This window comes from Rhinoderma darwinii, chromosome 1, assembly GCF_050947455.1.
Source record: "Rhinoderma darwinii isolate aRhiDar2 chromosome 1, aRhiDar2.hap1, whole genome shotgun sequence".
Classification (NCBI taxonomy): Eukaryota; Metazoa; Chordata; class Amphibia; order Anura; family Rhinodermatidae; genus Rhinoderma; species Rhinoderma darwinii.
In genome coordinates, this window is record NC_134687.1 from 126,060,779 (window position 1) to 126,084,077 (window position 23,299).

Consider the following 23,299-nt stretch of genomic DNA (forward strand, 5'->3'; position numbering starts at 1 on the left):
GCCTGTTTCATGGTCTGTTATACAATGCAATATTTTCAATCTGTCATTCATAATTTATTATTGATAAAAGTGGATTTCTATATTTTCGTTTAGTATAATTTTTTGGTTCATTTATTTAACTGCTTGAAGACAGATGACGTCAATGCTGATCGCATGGGCACAGCAAGTGTGACCATGCAATCTGGAGCGGGGCAATGGCAGTAATCCACAGCCACAGCCCCGCTCTAACGGCGGGGATAAAAGAAACCTCTGATCTCCACCGTTAACCCTTGAATGCCGCAATCAGATTTGAGCACAGCATTCAAAGGTAAATTGTGAAAGGGGTCCCCCCTTTGACCGCGTCACGGAATCCCAGTGATGCCATAGAGGGACATACCTTATATGAAGAAACAGCCCAGTGTCCATTGAAGGACCCCAGGGATGTCTGACCATATTTCCTGTTGTGCGGGCATACTTAGATATGCCCTAACAGCTGCCCGTGTACTATCAGTACACAGGCTAATGTACTGGCATATGAGATATAAGCCAGTACAATAAAGTTAAAAATCCCCCTATGGAATTAAAAAGAAAAAGTTAAATTAATTTAAAAATAAATGTTAAAGAAAGAAAATTTGTAAAAAAAAACATACCCACAAATGCAATTTTTTTCCAATAAATAAACCTTACTAAATATAAGTAAAATATTAAAATATTAAAACACATAAAATAATATACACATATGTTATCCTCACGACTGTTACAACCTGCACAACAAATTTGTAGCATCATTGATGATGATCGGTGTATGCTGTAAAAATAAATAAATGCATACTGCAGTGGAACTGCTTCTTTTCTTGAATTTTTGCCAAAATAAAAATTTATATTGATTGAATGATAATATAAATCTATCAAAAAATGGAAAACCATTCCAGCTAAATTTGAGCTCCAAAGGCCAAATAGTGCTCCTTCCCTTCTAAGCCCTGATAAAACTTTGTGTTCCAGAAAAAAATTATTACAAATTAATTTCGTCAAAAAAAATTACATTTGTATATTTCCCCTCTACTTTGCTTTAATTCCTTTGAAATGCCTAAAGGGTAGAGAAACTTTCTGAATGCTGTTTTGAATACTTTGAGGGGTGATTTATGGGGTCTATCTAATATATAAGGCCCTCAAAGCCATTTCAGAACTGGACTGGCCCCTAAAAAATAGCCTTTTGAAATTTTATTGTAAATATAAGAAATTGCTGCTAGAGTTCTAAGCCTTGTAACGTCCTAGAAAATAAAAGGATGTTCAAAAATGTTGTAAACATAAACTAGACATATGGGTAATGTTAACTAGTAACTATTTAGTGTGGTTTTACTATCTGTCTTACAAACAGATAAATTTAAATTTAGAAAAATGCAAATTTAAAAAAAAATTCTCACAATTGTGGTGTTTTTCACAAATAAATATTGAATTTATCGACAACATTTTTCCACTAACATAAAGTACAATGTTTCACGAGAAAACAGTCTCAGTACCGCTTGGATAGGTAAAAGCGTTTAAAAGTTATTACCACATAAAGTGACATGTCAGATTTGAAAATATCGGCTCCATCCACAAGGCCAAAACAGGCTCAGCCCTGAAGGGGTTAATTTCACCCATGTAAACAATTCCTTAAAGCTCTATTTGATAATACATTAATTTACACTTGTAATCCCAGCTTTTGTGATTCAGGAAGACCTTTTCAAGATGCCATAAATTCACAGATGGCCTGATTCTTTCTTTCCTTGAGTACAGATTCATTTTCAATAACACCAATTTAAAAGATTTCTCTCTAAACGTGAGCTGTTTAATGAAAATTAATTTCCTCATGCATCAGTGTTTTGGTGACCTTGTCTGCTTTTGGACAGAGTGATATAAAGTGGAGATCCATCAATCCGTATTGTACATGTGTATAAACACTCTGAACGCTTCTCTTATGATGAATTAACTTAATGTACTGTGTCTGCTATCCTTGAGTATTTAATCATGCCGTGATACTCGGCTTATTAAAACCTGCTTTTATATTCAGACATATCTTCTTATGTCCTGCTTTAGTTATGTATGTGTGAATATATATATATATATATATATATATATATATATATTATTTTTTTTTTCAGGGAAGAAATAAGCCACTCTTTTAATGTATCGGGTGTATCATTTATGCTTCTTTGGTATGACTGCACTCTATAACTGTGTAGTGTAGCATTGGCCTAATACTGAGACTTAATATAAGGCTATAGGAGTGCAGAGGTAGCAGTCGCACCCGGGCCCTGGTGCCTGAAGGGGCCAAAAGTCATCTATGCCACCTAAGACACCAGTGTTATTAATGGCACATGGTAGGTTGGTGGGGCTGTTACAGATTCACATTACGCATCTGGCTAAGGCCTGCGATTGCGAGCACGGCCGACCGACGGCCTCAGCCCGCATTTTCGGGCTGTTCTCCCATACGTAGTATGTGAGTACGGCCCGTAAAATACAAAAAGTAGGACATGCTCCATGATTCACGGCACAGTTCTACGGCACGGACACCCTTCCGTGGCGATACGGAAAGGTGTCCGCGGCCAATAGAACTGAGCGTGTCCGTAATTACGGATCGTATTGCGGTCCGCATTTATGAAGATTTTTTACGGTCATGTGCATGGGGCCTTAGGCTACATTCACACGACAGTGAAAAACTGCCGTGTGACAGTAATTTTTTTCTAGTGGTCGTCACACGGCCGTTTTCAGAACAATGAAGTTCTATGGGTGTATTCACATGGCCGTTTTTTTAACGGCCCGTGAACATTGTTAGTTAAAAAATAGGACAAGTCCTATTTTTGGCAGTTTCACGGCCAGACAGCTCCCATAGAAGTCAAACTGATCCTGGCCGAGGACTCCCCGCACACAGCGCTACTTTGAGCGCTGAGCCCAGGGAAGCCCTTGACATTACTGTCCATAGAAGTTCAGTGAAGTCAGGGCTTTCAACAATTGAATCCCCGGCCAGAACATCGCAAGATCTCTGGCCGGGGACTTCAGTTTTGGAACTAGCACCCCTCCATGTAGATAGCACCCTCCTGCCTGAAGATAGCAAGCCCCCAGCCCATCCCCCATAGATAGCACGCCACTGTAGCTCCTTGTAGGAGCAGAATCCCCAGCGACCAGACCCCTCTCTGGCAGGGGATACCGCTCCTGGAGAAGCCCCTGGCATCACTATCCATATATAGACAGTGACGTCAAGGGGTTAATCCGCGGTCCGCCCTGGCAGGGGATTCCGCTCCCCTGATGTCACTGTCCATATATGGACAGAGACATCAGGGGCTCCGTCTATGAGGAATCCCCGGCCAGTGGGATTCCGCTCCTACAGTGAGCTACAGTGGCGCTGACTAAAGCGGAGGGAGTGGTATCTACAAGGGAGGGTGCTATCTACAGAGGGCGTGCTATCTACAGGGGGGTGCTATTTACAGGGGGGTGCTGTATGGGGGGTGTGGCACTATCTACACTGGACACTGGCGCTATCTACATGGGCACTGTGGCACTATGTGGGCTCTGTAGCGCTATCTACAATGGGCACTGGCACTACGTGGGCACTGGCACTTTATATGTGGGCACTATGTCACTTTATATGTGGGCACTGGTACTATGTGGGCACTGTGGCACTATCTATAGCGGACACTGGTACTATCTGGGCACTGGCATTTTATATGTGGGCACTGTGGCACTATATACTGTGGCACTATGTGGGCACCGTGGTACTAGGTGGGCACTGGCCCTATGTGGGCATTATCTACAGTGGGCACTGTGGAACTATCTACAGCAGGGGTGTCAAACACGCGGCCCACGAGCCGCATGCAGCCCCTGAGGCTGTCATCTGCGGCCAGGGCCTTCCCCCGAGCCGGAGTCCCAGAGCAGGACACTAGTATATGCTCTGCTCCTTACTGTCCATATATGTCCATGGATGGACAGTGATGTCTGGGGCTTCCCCTGAGCCGGAGTCTCGGGCACAGTGTTAGTATAGGCTCTGCTCCGGGACCCTGTGGAATCCCCTGACATCACTGTCCATATATGGACAGTGATGTCAGGGGTTTTATCAGAGCCGGAGTCGCGGGAAGAGCGCTAGTATAGGCTCTGCCCGGGACTCTGGGGAAGCCTTTGACATCACTGTCCACATATGAACAGTGATGTGAGGGGCTTTCCCTGAACCGGAGTCCCGGGTAGAGCACCTAGGAATAGAAGTCAATGGACCCATTTTTAACGGCCGTCCATACATGTAACAACCTATTAAAAGCGGATCTGTAACATGGGGATTCCAAAGGCAAGGAAACTATTGGTTCCCTTGCTGGCTATCAGCGGCGCGATAACGCTGAATGCTCTACACACTCATCGATGCAGCGTCGTCTTCTTCAGGTGTGGTCTCTAGTCTTCACGGGTTCGGCGAAGGCGACGCGATGACGTCATCACGCCGCATTCGCAGATCCCGTGAAGACGAGAAACCAGACGTGAAGAAGACGGAGCTGCATCGGTGAGTGTGTAGGGCTGTGTGGTATCATCTACAGGTGCTCTGTGTGGCATCATTTACAGCGAGGCTGTGTGGCATCTACAGTGAGGCTGTGTGGCATCATCTACATCGGGGCTGTGTGGCATCATCTACAGGGAGGCTGTGTGGCATCATATACAGGGAGGCTACAAGGCTACAGTCACACGACAGTGAAAAAAAATGGCCATTAAAAACTGATCAACTGTCAGTTTTTCATGGCCGTTTTGCATCAGTGTGTCTCTAAATGTTCATCCATTTCCAGTCCGTCTGTCCGTTTTTAATTGCCGTTTGTCATCCGTTGTTCATGGCCGTTAAAAAAACCAGATGGATTTAATTTGTTGGTTTTATTGTCCAAACACCCTGAAAACACGACAGTTTCCATGTATAGTGCTCACTGTAGATAGTGCCCACATAGTGCCACAGTGCCCACTGCAGATAGTGCTACAGTGCCCACATATAAAGTGACATAGTGCCCACATATAAAGTGCCAGTGCCCTCATAGTGCCACAGTCCCCATGTAGAATGCACAACAGTGTCAGGAAGGAAAAGGAAACGATGATCCAGTGCATTGAAGTTTAAAATGAAACATAAGTTTCAATTTTATTCCAAATCTAAAAACAGGGAATAGCTTCCAGGTACAAGGAAATAAGTCAAGAATGTTGCCAACATTCTTGACTTATTTCCTTGTACCAGGAAGCTATTCCCTGTTTTTAGATTTGGAATAAAATTGAAACTTACGTTTCATTTTAAACTTCAATGCACTGGATCATCGTTTCCTTTTCCTTCCTGCTTCAACACCGCGTTCCGTCGCTGCAATCCTGGCGCTGTCTGCGGTTGAAACCTGCTAAATGGTGAGCTGGAGGATTCGTCCTTACATTTCTTCAGCACAACAGTGTCCACTGTAGATAGTCACACCCCCATATAGTGCCACAATGCCCCTGTAGATAGCGCCACGCCCCTGTAGATAGCACCAACCCCCCTTTGTAGATAGCACCCCCGTAGATAGCACCACCCCCACTGTAGATAGCACCACCCCCTCTGTAGATAGCACTCCCCATTGTAGAAAGCACCCCCTCCCCGTAAATTACACCCTTCTCTGTAGATAGCACCCCCCATGTAGATAGCACCCCCACATGTAGATAGCACCCCCTGTAGATAGCGGCACCCCCGTAGATAGCGGCACTGTAGCTGCCTGTAGGAGCGGAATCCCTCTGGCCGGGGATTTCACTCCTAGAGGGAGCCCCTGATGTCTCTGTCCATATATGGACAGTGACGCCTGGGGCTTCTCCAGTAGCGGAATCCTCTGACCAGAGCGTCAGGGGGTGACCGCTCTGCCAGGAGATTCCAGAGGTAGCCATTGACGTCGCTAGAGCGTTGGCCGGGGATTCCGCTCCTTCAAGGAGCTATAGCAGCGCTATCTGGAGGAGGGGGGAGTGCCATTTACAAGTGGGGGGGGGGGGCTATCAGAGGTTCACAGGAGTCCCCGGCCAGAGATCTCACGACTCTCTGGCCGGAGACTCCGTAGTTGAAAGCCCGTCATCACTGTCCATATATGGATAGTAATATCAAATAGGACAAGTCTTATTTTTTGACGGCCAGTTTTCACGGGGCCTTAAAAAAACGGCCGTGTGAATACACCCATAGAACATCATTGTTCTGAAAACGGCCGTCGCACAGATGTTTTTCACTGTCATGTGAATGTAGCCTAAATGGTGTGTTTGGCTTGCAACTTCTTTCCAGTTTGACATATGTACAGTTTATACAGTGAAATACATTTTGGACAAGAAATGGAGTTGCTTCAAAGTCACTTTAACATGACTGGTAATCGCACTTCAAAGTCACTGTATTGCTCTAGCCTAAGGGTGGTCTCACAATGTATTGGGGGAGATTTATCAAAAGGATTGCAAATGAAGAGCAGAGGAGTTGCCCATGGCAATTCATCAGGCTGCTTGCAAAGGTCCTCTGAAATATGACAGCTAGATCCTGATTTGTTGAAAGGTCAAGTGACTATGTATTTCACTAACAATCTTTATAATGTCATGCAGGCTGGTTATCAGATCACTCAACAAAGACTTCCAATCGCAGTTAATGGAATTCTCACATATCGTTGTCAAGTAGGCACATCATGGAATCAGATGGTAACTAAGTGCGTGCAAATCAAACAGGTCCAGCTGGAACAGGACAGTGGCAAGAGTCTCCATGATGATGCAATGCACCAGACGCTAATTGACTTGAATAGAGCTGGTGAGTACATGTGGGTAATAAACCTGTATATACAGTAGGGCTGGGCAATGAATCCACTCCATCTTGCACATATCGATTTCTTCGATTTATTTTTTTCCCGTTTCCTCAAGACGCAGATACTGTACAGTTGAATACAATAGTAGAGCATGGAGCCATAAGATACCTGCTCTGCCATTCACTATGTATTGCTGGATGCTCACGGCTCGGCACAGACAGGCGCGATGCAGTTATAGGGGCATTATACTGTTTGGAGGACAGCTATACGGGACATTATACTCTGTGGATGGCAGCTATAGAGGCATTATAATGTGTGGAGGGTAGTTATAGGGACATTATACTGTGTGGAGGACAGTTATAGAGGCATTATACTGTGGAGGGCAGTTATAGGGGCATTATACTGTGTGGAGGGCAGCTATAGGGGCATTATGCTGTGTGGAGGACAGTTATGGGGGGCATTATACCATGTGTAGGGCAGCTATGGGGGATTATACTGTGGCGGGCAGTTATAGGGGCATTATAATGTGTGGGGGCAGCTATGAGGGCATTATACTATGTGGGGGCAGCTATGGGGCATTGTACTTTTTGGGGAGCACTAGGGCTGGGCGATTATGACCTAAATCAAAATCACGATTAATTGAACATGTAACCTCGATTACGATTAATGAATGATTATTTAGGCTGCACCCCTTTTTGCATGCCACACCCCCTATTTGCATGCTACACCATTGAATTAATATTTAGTGAATGGTAGAGCAGGGACCTTACGGGCAGAGGACAGATACGGTTGAATCTGGGAAAAAAATAATCAAAGAACCCGGTATGCGCAAGATTATGATGGTTAATTGCGCTGAATTTTTTTTTCGTTTTCTTTTTTCGATTAATTGCCCAACCCTAGGGAGCACTATGGGGGCAATATACTGTGTGGGCGCAGTGTCAGGAGGTATATTATATACAGTAGTATACAGCAGGATCAGGGGATAAATATTCAATGGCGTAGCATGCAAAAAGAGGGTGCAGCATGCAAAAAGTGATGTGGCCTAAATAATAGTTCATTAATCGAAAATCGAGGTTACATATTCAATCACTCGTTATTTTTATTTCGATCATAAATGCCCAGCCCTAATATACAGTTTAAAATGTAAAAAAAGTCTTGTGATGTGGCATTGTGCTGGATATTTTCTACTTGCAGCATTGGGGTCATGGTTGATCGTGAGCAGGGCACTGGTGCTTTCCATGCTTGCATGTCTATCCTTTAGGAACTCTGGTTCCTATTTATTGTAAATTGTCCGTTGTCATTTTACAAATATCAAGATCCCACTTTTTTTTAACTGCTCTGGAAAACAGAAAGGCTGCACTGTGATTGGTTGCTATTGACAACAAGTCTTGTTTTTGTGTTCGTTTTGAGAGATGTGGGCCAATGACTGTAAGGTGGAGTACAAATATGGAATGGCATGATGCTCCACCACATGTCATGTGTCGGAGATATAGAAGCAATGCTTCTAGGGAAGAATACCTCCATAATACGTACCTGATAGAACATGCTACGATTTTTTTTGGGGGGCGGATTCATACTTTGTCTTGCCCTGCATGCTAAGACCATACTTGCCAACTGACCCGATTTTTGAGGAAGACATCTATGAACCGGACCGCAGAGGGGAGGTTTCTGCCGTTTTGGTTGCTTTTTTGGGTTGAACTTGCTTACAATTTCCCATATATCTTCTACTTGCAGCACTGGGGTCAGGGTTCACTCTGACGAGGCACTGGGTGCTCCTCATGCTTGCGTGTGAATGCTTTAGGAACTCTGTTTTCTTCCTACACTCTAAATACATGTTCTTTAGGAAGGAATTATGAGGCAGGATTGTGGTAGTTTAGCATCATTACACATCCATCAGCCCTTCTGCAGAAACTTTTAGTAAATACATATTGTATATTATGCTATATAAATAATGGAAAATGCAAAGGGTTTAAATGTATTCGTGTTTTAGCACATGTAATGTTGGCAATATATAATTGAAGCTGTTTTGACTTTCCCAATAACCCCCTACAATTCTGTTTCATGCTATATTAATTTACATTAGGGTTCATGACGATGTGCAAAAAGCAGTTTCAGCAACAATCGTTCCAACGCATCTCATTCATCCCTTCTGCATTATACCACTGATAACCCCTTTAGCCTTTAAGACTGTTATCTGGAGAGATAAAATTGATGGCCTATCCTTAGAATAGGCCATCAATATCTGATCTGTGTGGTTCCGACTCTTGGCCCCTTCAAACAGCTGATCGACGGGTGTCGGGAGTCGGACCCCCGCTGATCAGATATTGATGGCTTATCTTGGGGATAGTCCATCAATTTTCTTCTCTCTCTCTGGATAATCCCTTTAATCTTTTGTCTATAAACCCGATGTGACTGTGTAGAACAATAGAGCCTATATCTATCCCCAACATCACCCTGTGGGGTGAATAAACGTACTTCTTTTTTCACTTACTATTTTGGTTTGCTGCCTCAACTCTTTTTTTATTTCTATTTTCCTGCGGGACGACTTGTAGTTTTTATTGGTACCATTTTGGAATACATACGACTTTTTGATCACTTTTTATCAATTTTTTTTTAAGGCAGGATGAACAGAAAACAGCAATTCTGGCATTGTTTTTATTTTATTTTTTACGGCGTTCACTGTGCGGGTTAAATAATATAATTGTTTTTATAGTTGGGCTCGTTACAGACACGTCAATACCAAATATGTGTAAATCTTTTTTGATTTTTTATAATAAAGGATTTTGTAATTTTTTTGTAACTTTTTTTAAACTTCTTTTAACTTTTTTGTTTCCCCTGTAGGGGACTTCATTATGTGATCATTTGATCGCTTTTATAATACACTGCAATACTTCTGTATTGCAGTGTATTACTGCCGGTCAGTGTTAAACTGACAGGCATCTGTTAGGCCATGCCTCTGAAGGGTTCGCATCGTGGGTATGCCGATGGGGTGAGAGAAGGGAGCCCCCTCTAAAACCACTGAGACTTTAAACGGGCGGGATCGATGCTGATTTCAATCCCGCCCGCTCAAGCAGGTCTGCTCCAAGCCCTCAGCTACTAGAGGTAACTGAGAGCAGGGAGCTTTCACTTCTCCGGGCTATTTTATTCTGAAGCAGCGACGTGAAAAGGCATCAGAATAAAGCCTGTTAGTGACCACCGTAAAAACACTAAGGCTGGGTTCACACGACCTATTTTCAGACGTAAACGAGGCGTATTATGCCTTGTTTTACGTCTGAAAATAGGGCTACAATACGTCGGCAAACATCTGCCCATTCATTTGAATGGGTTTGCCGACGTACTGTGCCGACGACCTGTAATTTACGCGTCGTCGTTTGACAGCTGTCAAACGACGACGCGTAAAAATACAGCCTCGGCAAAAGAAGTGCAGGGCACTTCTTTGGACGTTTTTGGAGCCGTTTTCTCATAGACCCCAATGAAAACAGCTCCAAAAACGGACGTAAAAAACGCTGCAAAAACGCAGCGAAAAACGTGAGTTGCTCAAAAAACGTCTGAAAATCAGGGGCTGTTTTCCCTTGAAAACAGCTCCGTATTTTCAGACGTTTTTGGTCACTATGTGTGCACATACCCTTATGGGCGGTCACTAACGTGTTAGACACCGCTTCTCTTCAGTGCCGATGGTCCCACAGTCTTCCGCGAGTCTGGTAAGACTGGTGACTACTGCAGCCATGTATACAGACACTGTTATGGGACCGCCAGCGCTGGGGCAGTGGGGGATTTATGTTCTGTGGTATAATGTAGGTATTTCTGTAATTCTCATCCAAGTATAGATGATCTTCATACATGCATTTAAAAAAAAAAAAAATCTGATTTTCTGAACGTTGGTTTATTGCAATAAATGCCTTCCTTCTGGGTACAACATGTTTGGGTAATTACAAAACAGGAGAAAGCTGACACGTTCAATAAAATGCACCTTAGTCACATTAAATCCAAACGGAGATACTGGGATTACCATTTCTAGGATCACAGGACTGCTGTGTTTTATGGCGTCATCATAATGTTCTGGAGTATGAAGAATCTGCTGTGCAGCATGGCCTCTTATTAATTCTGCATGATGGTGAAGTGCAGAATTATTCTCCCATCACCTCCTCTCACCCTGCACTGAGGAAAATTACAGGTTTGCATTGCTTATAAGCTTATCCTAGAGAGAAGACTGGGGTACTCCAACTCTCTGCAGCTTTGTCGACAGCGGTAATGGCAAACGTGCTGTTCTATATCCAAAAGGACGACTTCATAATAAAGTAGATATCTGCGTCTTGCTCATAGTTTTAAGATTGCCATTGTATGGCCTGTATTAGATCTATGCATGCATATTTGGTTTACATTTGCAAATAATTGTTTGTAAGTAAGCTTAATGGGTTTATATAAAGATATAATCTACATACGAAGTTGTGTAAGTTTTAAACTACATTGCGTTACTTTTCTTGTACTGCTCCTGAGAAACTGTATTATATTTCAGAGCTGCATTTATAATTCTGCTTGTTGCTATTAAAAACAGTTTACAAGCCTGTTTACAGACAGGTCCCTAGCAGCTTGGTTGAGCACCTAAAATGTAGAGGAAGAGTACATTTCTCCTTAGATTACTGTGCAATGCCTGATATAAAGAGGACACTTCCGGAATGGTAATAATGCAGACATTGAGTCATGAAGAAATGCCGGATGAATTCTGTAGAAGCCTGTAGAATTGTAAAAGCAGCTTTTGACTATAGTACGAGCTTTAACTCATGATCAGTACAAAATAAATAATGCAGTGCCGTTAAAATACTGAACCATATTGCGCATTGTATTGCGGCTTACGGTTTTCTATTGATAAGTACAGATGTAGCCATCTTTATCTTGACTGTTAACGCATTAAATACACAGTGTCAAGAAACTTTAACTTGACTTTTTCAATGGCTATTCAATGGCTTTTATTGTGTGATATCACGCTGCAGCAAGTTTTCAGAGTCAAGATAAACTTGGCTACATCTGTATATGGGGGTGGGGATCTCAAAGTGATATATGGAGCCAGACGCACTTATTTTAGTTAGAGTGCTTTTGCTGGCTGATTTTTCTACTCTGCAATATTCAGATAAAGATAAGGAAATAAATGATGAAAGTGTTCTGAATATTGTCTAATGTGATAGCAGAAGATAATGGAGGGGTGGGGGTCCCTTCAACTGCCTGGTGTCATTTCATCTATTGGGCAGAGCATTGAGGTGACAAATTTAGCCACGTAGCTTAGCGTATCATTTGGGATATTTGGACTGCCCTAAGGAGCGGATATCCTATTATTGTAGAGGCTTGTGATTTACATTCCTGAGACTAGTGTTTTTCTTGATAGGAATTGGACTTATGGAAATTGTAATGGAACCTGATATGACTTGCGGAGAAGAAGCTGCAGCAGCTGTGCGCGAACTTCAACTCATTTTGCAGGCTCTTGAAACAAGCCATGCAAACATGTCAGGTACAATATTCTGATTTTGTGCTTATTTTTGTTTTATCACTTTTTCCACAGGAAAAATGATTTCCATGCTTTAATAGTACATACCACTGACCACATAAATAAGCAAGAGACATTGGAATTTCAACATTGAGGCTTAAATTGGAAAACTAGTGGAAAGAAAAATGGTAGTGTTCATAACAACCAATCAGGTTCAATTTGTCTACTTTTTTTTCCCAAGTAAGAAAAGGAATAAGTGACCTGATTTGTTGTAACCAGCATTATTTTCCTAGTTTGTATAAATCCCACTTTTCTTTGTGTTGTGCTCCAAACTGGGCCCTATTCACATCTCGTTTTTGGCTACGTTTTACGTATACGCCAGGAAATACTTCCTGCATATACGTTAAACGTAGGCTACAACCGATGCCTAACAGTGGCATCCGTTGGCCATAGTCTATTATGGCAAAAAAACCTCATGACTTATATGTATACTTTTTTTTCACCGGATCCTGTGTGGTTTAGCATTGTCAACAACGTATAGCAAGGCCATTTTTGGGGCCTCCGTCAGGCTAATATCCAGCACTCCCAAAAAGCTCACAAGGAAGCATAAGAAGACTGACATTAAAGATCTTGTCTTGTTAAACAGCTACAGCTTGCATTGGCAGTCCCCCCGAGTTAAAGGGGTTTTCTTATCGCAGAAAGTAATGGCATATTGCATAGTTACAGGGGAAATCAGCCCTCTTATAGTGACTATTGTCACTTATATGGCTGTGCTGGGTCTCGTTAGACCCAGCAGCAGCCTGCCACTAACATCATACTGGCGATCATGTGACAAGTCATATGATCACCAGGACTAATAGAGGCAGCGGCGCTGCTGCTGCCTCTATTCTATACACAGCACTCATTGAACGCTGTGTAGAAACAATCTGAGAAAATAGAAGCAGCGAGAGCTGCTCCTATCTTCTTTTCAGGGTCCCTGGCAGTCAATGACTGCAGGGCACCCGACACTCAGCAGACAATTTGATTGCTCAGGCAGCAAGCTAAAACCTGCTCCGTAAATACACTATGGCGCAGGTTTTAAGGACCCCGACCACCGAGCGTTTATATACAGCCAGCGGTCGGGAATCGGTTTAAGTGTCATTCCAATTCTGATGTCCCGCCTGATCTGATATTGGGCATGAAGATATGCTAGTGCACGCTGGGCGGTATAGTTGCCAAGGCAATGGTATTGTGCTCGGGTTCTATTCAAAGGTACCGCCTAGTGTGCATCTGTTGCATTGTTCATCCTCATTTTATTTTGTTACTATGACAATTAATTTTGTTTTTATTGCCTGAAAAGAACTTGTTCATTGCTAATAACAAAATGTAGAGCCATGTGGGAATGGCATGTCAAGCTATTTCATATGATCCAGATGTACTCGCTTGTAGTTACATTCGATTTATCAAGTACATGATGAAATCAGACTTGGAGTACATTATCTTTGTTTCCTATTCTCCTATGAGACTCTAGCAAGTTTATATGCGTGTTCATTTTTATGAGTGACTAGCTCAGCACTTAATTGGTTACTTTGTAGTGAAGTTCCATCACTGCATCTTTTTCCCATTTTCATATCTCATGTTTGTCATATTTAATTTACGAATCTGGAGTTACATTGGCAGCGTCGCCATTAAACTGTCTCTGAAATCTGGAGCTTTCTACTAGCTGTACAGTAATATACAATGATGCTTAATGTTCTTCTATATTATGTAAATCCTCCACAAACGAAACAGTGAATATTAAATACAATCACAAAACCATCAGGAGTTCCTGCTTTGCTAAAACTCAAACATTGACACATCTACACTATTGCAGTGTCCTGGCCTCAAGGGGTGCAGAGGTTGCAGTCTTAACCAAGCACCTACCCCTGAGCTGCCTATAAAGTAAAGTCCTGTGTATGTTAATTGTTCAATGATCATCTTGCTATATAAATGAATACCTAACTTTTACTATGTAATTAGAATCTATACGGAGTGATGTTATCACAAACGGTAGGATGTCAAATCTTCCCCAGCTACTTAAACGGATTGTATTATCAGATACTAACGTATTACTTAAATCCGTTTTTTATTCTAAACATATATTTTTTTTTAATTGGTGGTGTTTTATTTTCTATGTGACTATCCACATAAAAATAAAATCTTGAAATATTGTAGATTTCACGCTGGCCACTAGAGCAGACACTTCCTGTTCTCTGTAACTCATTTGTTAGCTTTGCTGTATAGTTTGGGACAGTAAGAGTCATCTCATTATAATTAGAGGATGGACAAGCTAATGACAGCTCTATTGTTCTGCTGGAAGCCTAGATAAGGTAGGATAGTAAAACTATACACAGATCAGGCACTGTATACATCTATCTTGTTACCCTCTTGTCTCTGAGGGGAGGTGTTCCATCACTTCCTGGAGACTGTCCTAGTCTATGACATGTCTCTGTCAATTGGCTCACAATAATTTTTGCTGCGATAAAGTATACAGACCCTGCTGTACGGTCTACATGTACAATACAGGAAGGAAATTTTGAGCCTCAAATATGGCTGCTGCCAGCAAAGAAGCGCGTTATTTATCTTTTCTACATATTTACATATAATTACTAAAACTAAAATGAGCAGGAGGAAACCGAGGGGACAGCGCGTGCGTGTTCCCTCCTGTGCAGCAGAACAGTCCATACACGGCTCACCACTAGGGACGTGGCATGTACTGACATCATCAGTGACGTGACCCACAGCCGTGTCAGGAAACATGGTCAGTTTGGATACCGTAAGTGCATTACAAGTGTAATCAGATTACTGATCGGTAGTCACTGTCCAGGGTGCTGAAAGAGTTACTGCCGATCAGTTAACTCTTTCAGCTCCCTGGACAGTGACTATTTACTGACGTCGCTTAGCAACGCTGCCGTAATGACGGGTGCACACATGTAGCCACCCGTCATTACGAGAGCTCCATAGACTTCTATGGACTGTCCGTGCCGTTATTACGGCCTGAAATAGGACATGTTCTATCTTTTTCAACGGCACGGGCACCTTCCCGTGAGAAAACGGGAAGGCACCCGTCGCCAATAGAAGTCTATGAGCCCGTTATTACGGGTCGTAATTACGACCCGTAATAACGGGAGTTTTTACGGTCGTGTGCATGAGGCCTAAACCTGTAAAAAATAAAAATAAAAGACGTTCATACTTACCGACAACTTCCTGCTTCCTCCAGTCCGGTCTCCCGCCCGTTGCCTTGGTGACGCGTCCCTCTCGACATCCGGCCCGACGTCCTGGATGACGTTTCAGGCCATGTGACCGCTGCAGCCAATCACAGGTCAATCACAGGCTGCAGCGGTCACATGGACTGCCGCGTCATCCAGGGATGTCGGGCTGGATGTGAAGAGAGGGACGTGTCACCAAGACAACGGCCGGGTAAGTATGAATTTCTTTAACTTTTATTACAGAAAAGGCTGTCCCTTCTCTCTATCCTGCACTGATAGAGAGAAGGGGCTGCCGATTAGTGCAGTGCTATTTTGCCGCCAAAAACGTGCTCGTAAATACGGGTGGAATACGTGTGACACCGGACTCATATTTACGGGCACGGGTTCGTAAATACTGGTGCAAAACGGGTGGAATATGTGTGACACCGGACCCGTATTTACGCCAGTATTTACGGGTGGGAAAAAATACGGTCGTGTGCATGAGGCCTTAGAAGTTAGAAGCAGTGCCACATAGAAATGTTAACTCGGAAAAACCCTTTAAAGAGAAGGTGCCATGAATTTTTTATTTTTTTATCATATCACTTTTAATGTAATATTTTCAACATTTTTATTAAATTATGTTTTCATGTTTTACTTTTTTATGTTTTCTGACTTTTACTTCTCTATGGGGGCTGCCATTTTTTTTTTTCATCTCTGTATGTATAGATTAACGACACATACAAAGATGGAATACGGCACATACAACCCCATAGAGAATGCGGATGGGAGCCGTTCCATTCTCAGAAGCGTACGCCGTCTGTGTGGGAACGGCGCATGCGCCGCTCCCACACAGACCAAAACGAAGCTCGTTTGCAGAGCGAAATCCGGCACCATTTTCATGTGGACCGGAAGCCGCTGACGGACAATAGGATGACTTCTGGCCGCGGTTTCCGGCCATATGTTCAGGCGCAAGGAATAGGAGCGTAGACCAGCAGAGGCGGTGGCAGGTAATTTATGTTCGTTTATGTGATGTGTGTATTATGTTCATGTATGTGATATGTGTGTATTATGTTCGTGTATGTTTGTGTGATACTGTCTGCTGAGCCCTGTATCTAATCCTCCTACACTGTGCAGTCGCTCAGAAAATGGCGGCACACAGTGTAGGAGGTTTGAAGATTCAAATCCTTCCTTCTCCTGGCACTAGCCAGAAGAAGGGAGGGGGGTTTGTGTGAGGACACTAGAGGAGAGTGTCCACCCCAAATTTGCAGCATAAATCAATGAGGTTGCTTTACCACATTGACCATGCTGCAATTTTGGGAACTGCTCCCTCTAGTGCCCAGCACATGGAAATGTTATAAATTAGAATCTAATTTATAATATTTCCTGACTTGTGAAAAAATGTAAAAAAATAAAACAATGTGTAATCACTCAAATACAAATTGTTTAACTGAAAAAAAAATGTTTTATAATTTCTAGCGACACATTCCCTTTAAGGACAATGCTTATTTTGGCTGTTAGGACACAGTTAATGTTTTGTTTTTCTCATCAGTGCATTCTAAAATCGGAAACTTTTTATTTTTCCGTTTATGTAGCCGTATGAGGTCTTGTTTTTTTGCTGGATGCGTTATGGTTTTTATTAGTGTTACATTGAAGTACATATATCTTGTAGAACACCCTGTTTTCATCTGCGTTGGAGGATTCGTTAGGGGCCACTGTCGCAGATTCCATTGAAAATACTGTAAACAATTGTTTTCGATGAATCTGGAAATGTTTCCAGTAAATTCAAAGACACCGAGGTTTCCCTCGGTCGCCGTTGTTTCGCTGCGCTTTTGGCATTTTCATTGTTCTGTTTTTCTGACGTAGCAGAACAACGGAATGCCCAACGCAGGTGTAAACAGGGCCTAACTTTTAAAAAAAGAAAAGACTGCAATTCCAGCATTTTTTTTTTCACATTGTTCGTTATAAGTAACAGTTTATTCTTTATTCTGTGAGTCGTTACCAATGCGGCGATACCTATTATGTATATTGCTAAAATGATACTATTTTTGAACAATAAATATATGTTAAAGAGGCTCTGTCACCAGATTTTGCAACCCCTATCTGCTATTGCAGCAGATAGGCGCTGCAATGTAGATTACAGTAACGTTTTTATTTTTAAAAAACGAGCATTTTTGGCCAAGTTATGACCATTTTCGTATTTATGCAAATGAGGCTTGCAAAAGTACAACTGGGCGTGTTGAAAAGTAAAAGTACAACTGGGCGTGTATTATGTGCGTACATCGGGGCGTGTTTACTACTTTTACTAGCTGGGCGTTCTGATGAGAAGTATCATCCACTTCTCTTCACAACACCCAGCTTCTGGCAGTGCAGATCTGTGACGTCACTCACAGGTCCTGCATCGTGTCGGCACCAGAGGCTACAGTTGATTCTGCAGCAGCATCAGCATTTGCAGGTAAGTAGCTACATCGACTTACCTGCAAACGCCGATGCTGCTGCAGAATCATCTGTAGCCTCTGGTGCCGATGTGTCCTCGCTCGTCTGACACGATGCAGGACCTGTGAGTGACGACACAGCGTGATCTCTGGAGAACACGGCTGTTTCTGCACTGCCAGAAGCTGGGCGTTGTGAAGAGAAGTGGATGATACTTCTATACACAACGCCCAGCTAGTAAAAGTAGTAAACACGCCCCGATGTACACACATAATACACGCCCAGTTGTACTTTTACTTTTCAACACGCCCAGTTGTACTTTTGCAAGCCTCATTTGCATAAATACGAAAATGGTCATAACTTGGCCAAAAATGCTCGTTTTTTAAAAATAAAAACGTTACTCTTATCTACATTGCAGCGCCTATCTGCTGCAATAGCAGATAGGGGTTGCAAAATCTGGTGACAGAGCCTCTTTAAATATACCATTGGGTATAATAACATTTTAACTTTGCAATACGGATCGTTACGAATGTGGCGATACCAAATTTGTGTAGGCAGTCCTAATCTGCACATATACTTAGTAGACCTGGGGCTTTTGTTAGGTCCCCAGCTGCCATGACAACCCATCGACACCCTGCTATCACGTTGTGTGCTCTAATGGGGTGACAGTGGGAGTCCCTTTTCTCTAATTAACTCAATACATTAGCACTCGCTATTGACAGGGGCATCTAAGGGGTTAAATGACCAGGATCAGAGTTATCTCTGATCCCAGACGTCTACATTGGAAGGTCGGCTATAAGTTACAGCCAGCAGCACCCGCTAATGATAGCTTGCGCTCAGTACCTGTGCCCGCACCATCACCATAATATATTTGTACAGTGGTTAGAAATCGGAGGGTTAATGCAAGTGCACGTATGGGTGCATGTGAAAAACATCAGTTTGATATCCATAAATGTTCTGTGGTGCACTGTGGCCTTTAGTTTAGCAGCTCTTATATTGCATTTATTTTTTGTTTCTGCTGTTATAAATGCATTCCATTATGCTTCCAGGAGAAGGTTACCTCTGTAGTTCGTTCTCTAGACCTCTCTTCTCCATTGCTTTTCATTTACTGCCCAATATTTCTAAAATGTATAAATGGAGATGATGTAGTCAGCCACATAGTAGCATTCCAGTCTGTATTTTTTTTAACGAGTTTATAATCTAATATATTCAAAATTCTATGAACTATCTGGTGGTAGTTTGACTTCTGTTTTGCAGGTGATCTCATAGTAATTTGGAGTCTCTATACTTTATTGTTAATTGATATGGGAGGGGGGGGGGCGTTTAATGTTTCACATGATGCACCAATTGAATCCCCATGATGCTGCTACACTTGCCAAACATGTAGTCACTTGTTTGGCTGTCTCTTCGCTGTCTTTTTGCTGGGTCTCCTTGAGCCTTTCTGTACAGCAGATGCTGCAGGTCAGAATCAACACTTCATATTCAGATGCATGTAGTGTATGGTCTTGTAAAGTTTTGCTTAAAGGGGTTGTCTGTATCAAATAACCTACTAGGGTATTCTGAATGAATAGAAGACAATTCCCTTTTTATCAAAAGTGGACAACTCCTTTAAAGGGCTTGTCCAACAATGACAATCACTATCTATATGCCCTGTAAGGGCATATGGGCATTATAGAGGACGCTTCTCTCGATCAGGACCCCCCTGTTTGAGCCAGAATGGAGAACTTCTATGTAAGAACGGCTACTTCTCTGTCGAACCTGGCTTGTACCAGCTTTACATGGCCAACCATACATTTGAACAGTTGGCATGTGATACTATATTTCCCCTGTAGCAACTGTATGGCTAGACGCAGCTTCCTGCGGTGATAACCGCTGATTGCAGAGGGTTAGAGAAGTTGAACCTGCGGCAATCATCCTCCTTCGTCTTAAAAAAGGGTTTGTCTTTATGAGACAACCTATTTTAAGGGTTATTCCACCCTTAGACATTTATGGCATTTCCATGGGATATGCCATAAATCTCTGATACATACAGCTGTTTCCGAAATTCTCACAGGAATCAGTGCAGAGTGGCGCACACATGTTTGCATGCCAGAGTCTGCGCCTGGCTCACCGGTTGGGTCAGACGACACTCGTTGTGGAGATAGGTGCGGGCACCAGAGCTAAGACCCAGATCTATCAGACATTTATGGCATATCCTACGGATATGCCATAAATGTCTAAGGTGGGAATACCCTTTTAAGTTATTAATGGACCCTGTTCTGGAAGCCTACTTGGAAACCCTTTATAACTGTGTAGACAGGTATCTGCAATAAGTTCTCTTTTCCTAACCATCTAAGTGTATATTATTTTAGACTACGCTTTTTATATTTAAACTATGCTAAGTTTTCCATTCCAAACCTTATTTTCGTAATTTTATCCCACAAATTTGGGTAGCTTTAACAAATCTACCCAGGCATTGACCACTCCCACAAAATTTTTAATTTTCTGGCCCATTAGAAAAGCACATTATGTAACTTGTGGTGAAGGTAATTTTCTTACCGGTGGCTGTATTTGTGATTTATACACTCCCTTCTGGTCCGCAGCTATGTCATGTGACCAGCAATCGGATTCTCCAACAGCCACCGCGTCTCATGTGTGGACAGGAAGTCCGTTTCTCTATTCATTACTATCACAGCCTCGATGTGAGTCTTATAGGAATGAATAGAGAAACCTTCTGGAGTGGAATCCCTGGCAATGCTATGACCGGGGGTTCTGCTCCTAGCGGTAACCCTTGATGTCACTGTCCATTCATGGACAGTGGCATCAGGGCCTCCTCCTGGAGGGAATCCCCGGCCACAGCTACAGTGGCTCTATCTAGAGGGGGAGTCACTAAATTCCGCTCCTGCTCACATCCACCTTCCTGCCGGGTGCTGCCGGAAGGTGGATGTGGCAGCAGCCGGCCTGTCACTTTAATATTGGGCAGTTTGCATTGCATACCACAAGCTAATTCCACGGGAGTGAGTGCTGTGTAACATTGCCCTTTATTACAACAGTTGTGATATAGAGATAAATAGGTAGTGAGTCTTGTTAAAACACAGGATAGTTTACTGCGTCTGTGAATTGGCAGAAATCTTTGAAGCATTTCTTATTATCTGTAGCAATGGAGATTTACCTAATTGGGAGATATTAATGTTTCAGCAGAATGTGACACAAGGAGAAAACGCTTCAGTGACCTTAAAATCATCTGGAGCCACATTAAAAATTATGTCTGGCCAATAATAAAATTTGTTAAGCAGGTGAGCCCAAGCCAGTCAGACCTTAATTCGCAGATGTGACCTCCTTTCATTCTGAGGAGTGAGCAGCTTCTAATTGATCTCATTTCAAACTTGAGAATATAACAGGAGGAAAATTAAGTGGAGCTAACCATGAGAGCAGTGTGTTCCTTCGATAGTGTGCATTTCAACTACCTGGGTTACATAGTTATTACAGTTGCAAAAAGCATATATCCATCAAGTTCAACCAAGCGATGGAAGAAAATATATGGGTAAACTATAGTACTTTATTTTACTCTGATTAATCGAGAGGAAGGTTAATAAAAAAAGAAAAATACCCATAAGGCATTAACGAACATGTTAACTAAACCATAGTAAACCTAATAAAAGTGAGGATTCAGTCAGTTCAGTTGTAAGTTTAGAACAACAAATGTCGCTCTTTTTCTTCCACAGTTAAATTTTAAGAGGCTCTGTCATCACATTATAAGTGCCCTATCTCCTATATAAGAAGATCGCTGTAATGTCGGTGACAGCAGTGCTTTTTATTTAGAAAAACTATCTATTTTTATCACTTTATAAGCGATTTTTTGCTTTATGCTAATGAGTTTCTTAATGCCCGAGTGGACGTGTTTTTACTTTTGACCAAGTGGGCGTTGTACAGTGGAGTGTATGACTCTGACTAATCAGCGTCATACATTTCTCTCCATTCATTTACACTGCACTAGCGATATAGCTATATCGCTATGTGCAGCTACATACATAAACACTAACATTACTGCAGTGTCCTGATAATGAATATACATTACCTCCAGCCAGGACGTGATGTGTATTCAGTATCCTGACACTTCTGAATCTTTTCTGTGAGATTTCCAGCAAGGCAAACGTAATCTCGCGAGATTATGATGTAAACGAGATTACGTTTGCCTTGCTGGAAAACTCACAGAAAAGATTCAGACGTGTCAGGATTCTGAATACACATCACGTCCTGGCTGGAGGTAATGTATATTCATTATCAGGACACTGCAGTAATGTTAGTGTTTCTGTATGTAGCTGCACATAATATAACTATATCGCTAGTGCAGTGTAAATGAATGGAGAGAAGTGTATGACGCTGATTGGTCAGCGTCATACACTCCTCTGTACAACGCCCACTTGGTCTAAAGTAAAAACACGCCCACTTGGGCATTAAGAAACTAATTAGCATAAAGCTAAAAATCGCTCATAAAGTGGTAAAAATAGATCATTTTTTTAAATAGCACTGCTGTTACCTACATTATAGCGCCGATCTCCTTATGTAGGAGATAGGGCACTTATAATGTGGTGACAGAGCCTCTCCAAAGGGGTTTTCCCATCTTGGAGATTTATGGCATATCCACAGGCTATGCCATAAAAGTCCGATAGATGCGGGTCCCACCTGTGACCCGTCCGATAGATGCGGGTCCCACCTGTGCACCTGTCCCCCGTTCTAGCTTACTCTGCCCCGTTGCCTCCTGGACACTTCTTGGTCAGTTGGTCGGGAGTTACGGAAACAGCCGAGTGATCGCTGAGCTACGCTGTATCCGTAACTCCCATAGAAGTGAATGGGAGTTACTGAAACAGCGTAGCACTGTGAGCTACGCTGTTTCTGGATCTTGGTAGCTACTGAAACAGCGTAGCTCAGTGAGCACGGCTGTTTCCGGAATTCCCGACCACCTAACCATAAAATGGCCAGGAGGCAACGAGAGCTGAGTAAGCTGGAACGGGGTTTAGGGTGCCCCGTTCTAGAGACAGGTGGGACCCGCATCTATCAGACTTTTATGGCATATTCTGTGGATATGTCATAAAATGTCTCTGATGGGAAAACCCCTTTAAGCCCAGTTTAACAAAATGCATAAATATTAAGCCAGCCTAAAAATCTGGTGAAATCGGCATGCGTTACAGTTTAACTCCTGATTTCACCCATTGCAATGGATGAAATCCATGGAGACAGAGTGCAGAATTTCCACAAAAGATAGAGAAAGATAGGATGCGCTTCACATTCCTTCTGGAATTTTGAGGCAGATTTTTCCCTGCCTGCACTTTCTTTACCGTGTTTTTTGGAATGTTTTTCACTGTGTTTTTCGGTTGTGACCATTGAGCGCCGCAGGCAAAAAACGCAGTGAATAACGCTTTCGCCTCCTCCCATTTATTTGGTCA

The 23,299-nt window shown here is 42.6% G+C and overlaps 1 protein-coding gene across 3 annotated transcripts in view; it reads left to right on the forward strand.

Moving 5' to 3' along the window:
• The window catches only part of GATB (glutamyl-tRNA amidotransferase subunit B), a 227,245-nt gene that overhangs the window by 59,979 nt on the left and 143,967 nt on the right, over positions 1-23,299 (forward strand). For all 3 annotated transcript variants that reach the window (XR_012880567.1, XM_075849687.1, XM_075849688.1), the window contains exons 4-5: positions 6,565-6,763; positions 12,139-12,261. Coding sequence is in view for 2 of the 3 variants with exons in the window: in XM_075849687.1 (XP_075705802.1) it covers positions 6,565-6,763; positions 12,139-12,261 (322 nt within the window). In the remaining variant the exon portion in view is untranslated. The remainder of the gene's footprint in view (positions 1-6,564; positions 6,764-12,138; positions 12,262-23,299) is intronic.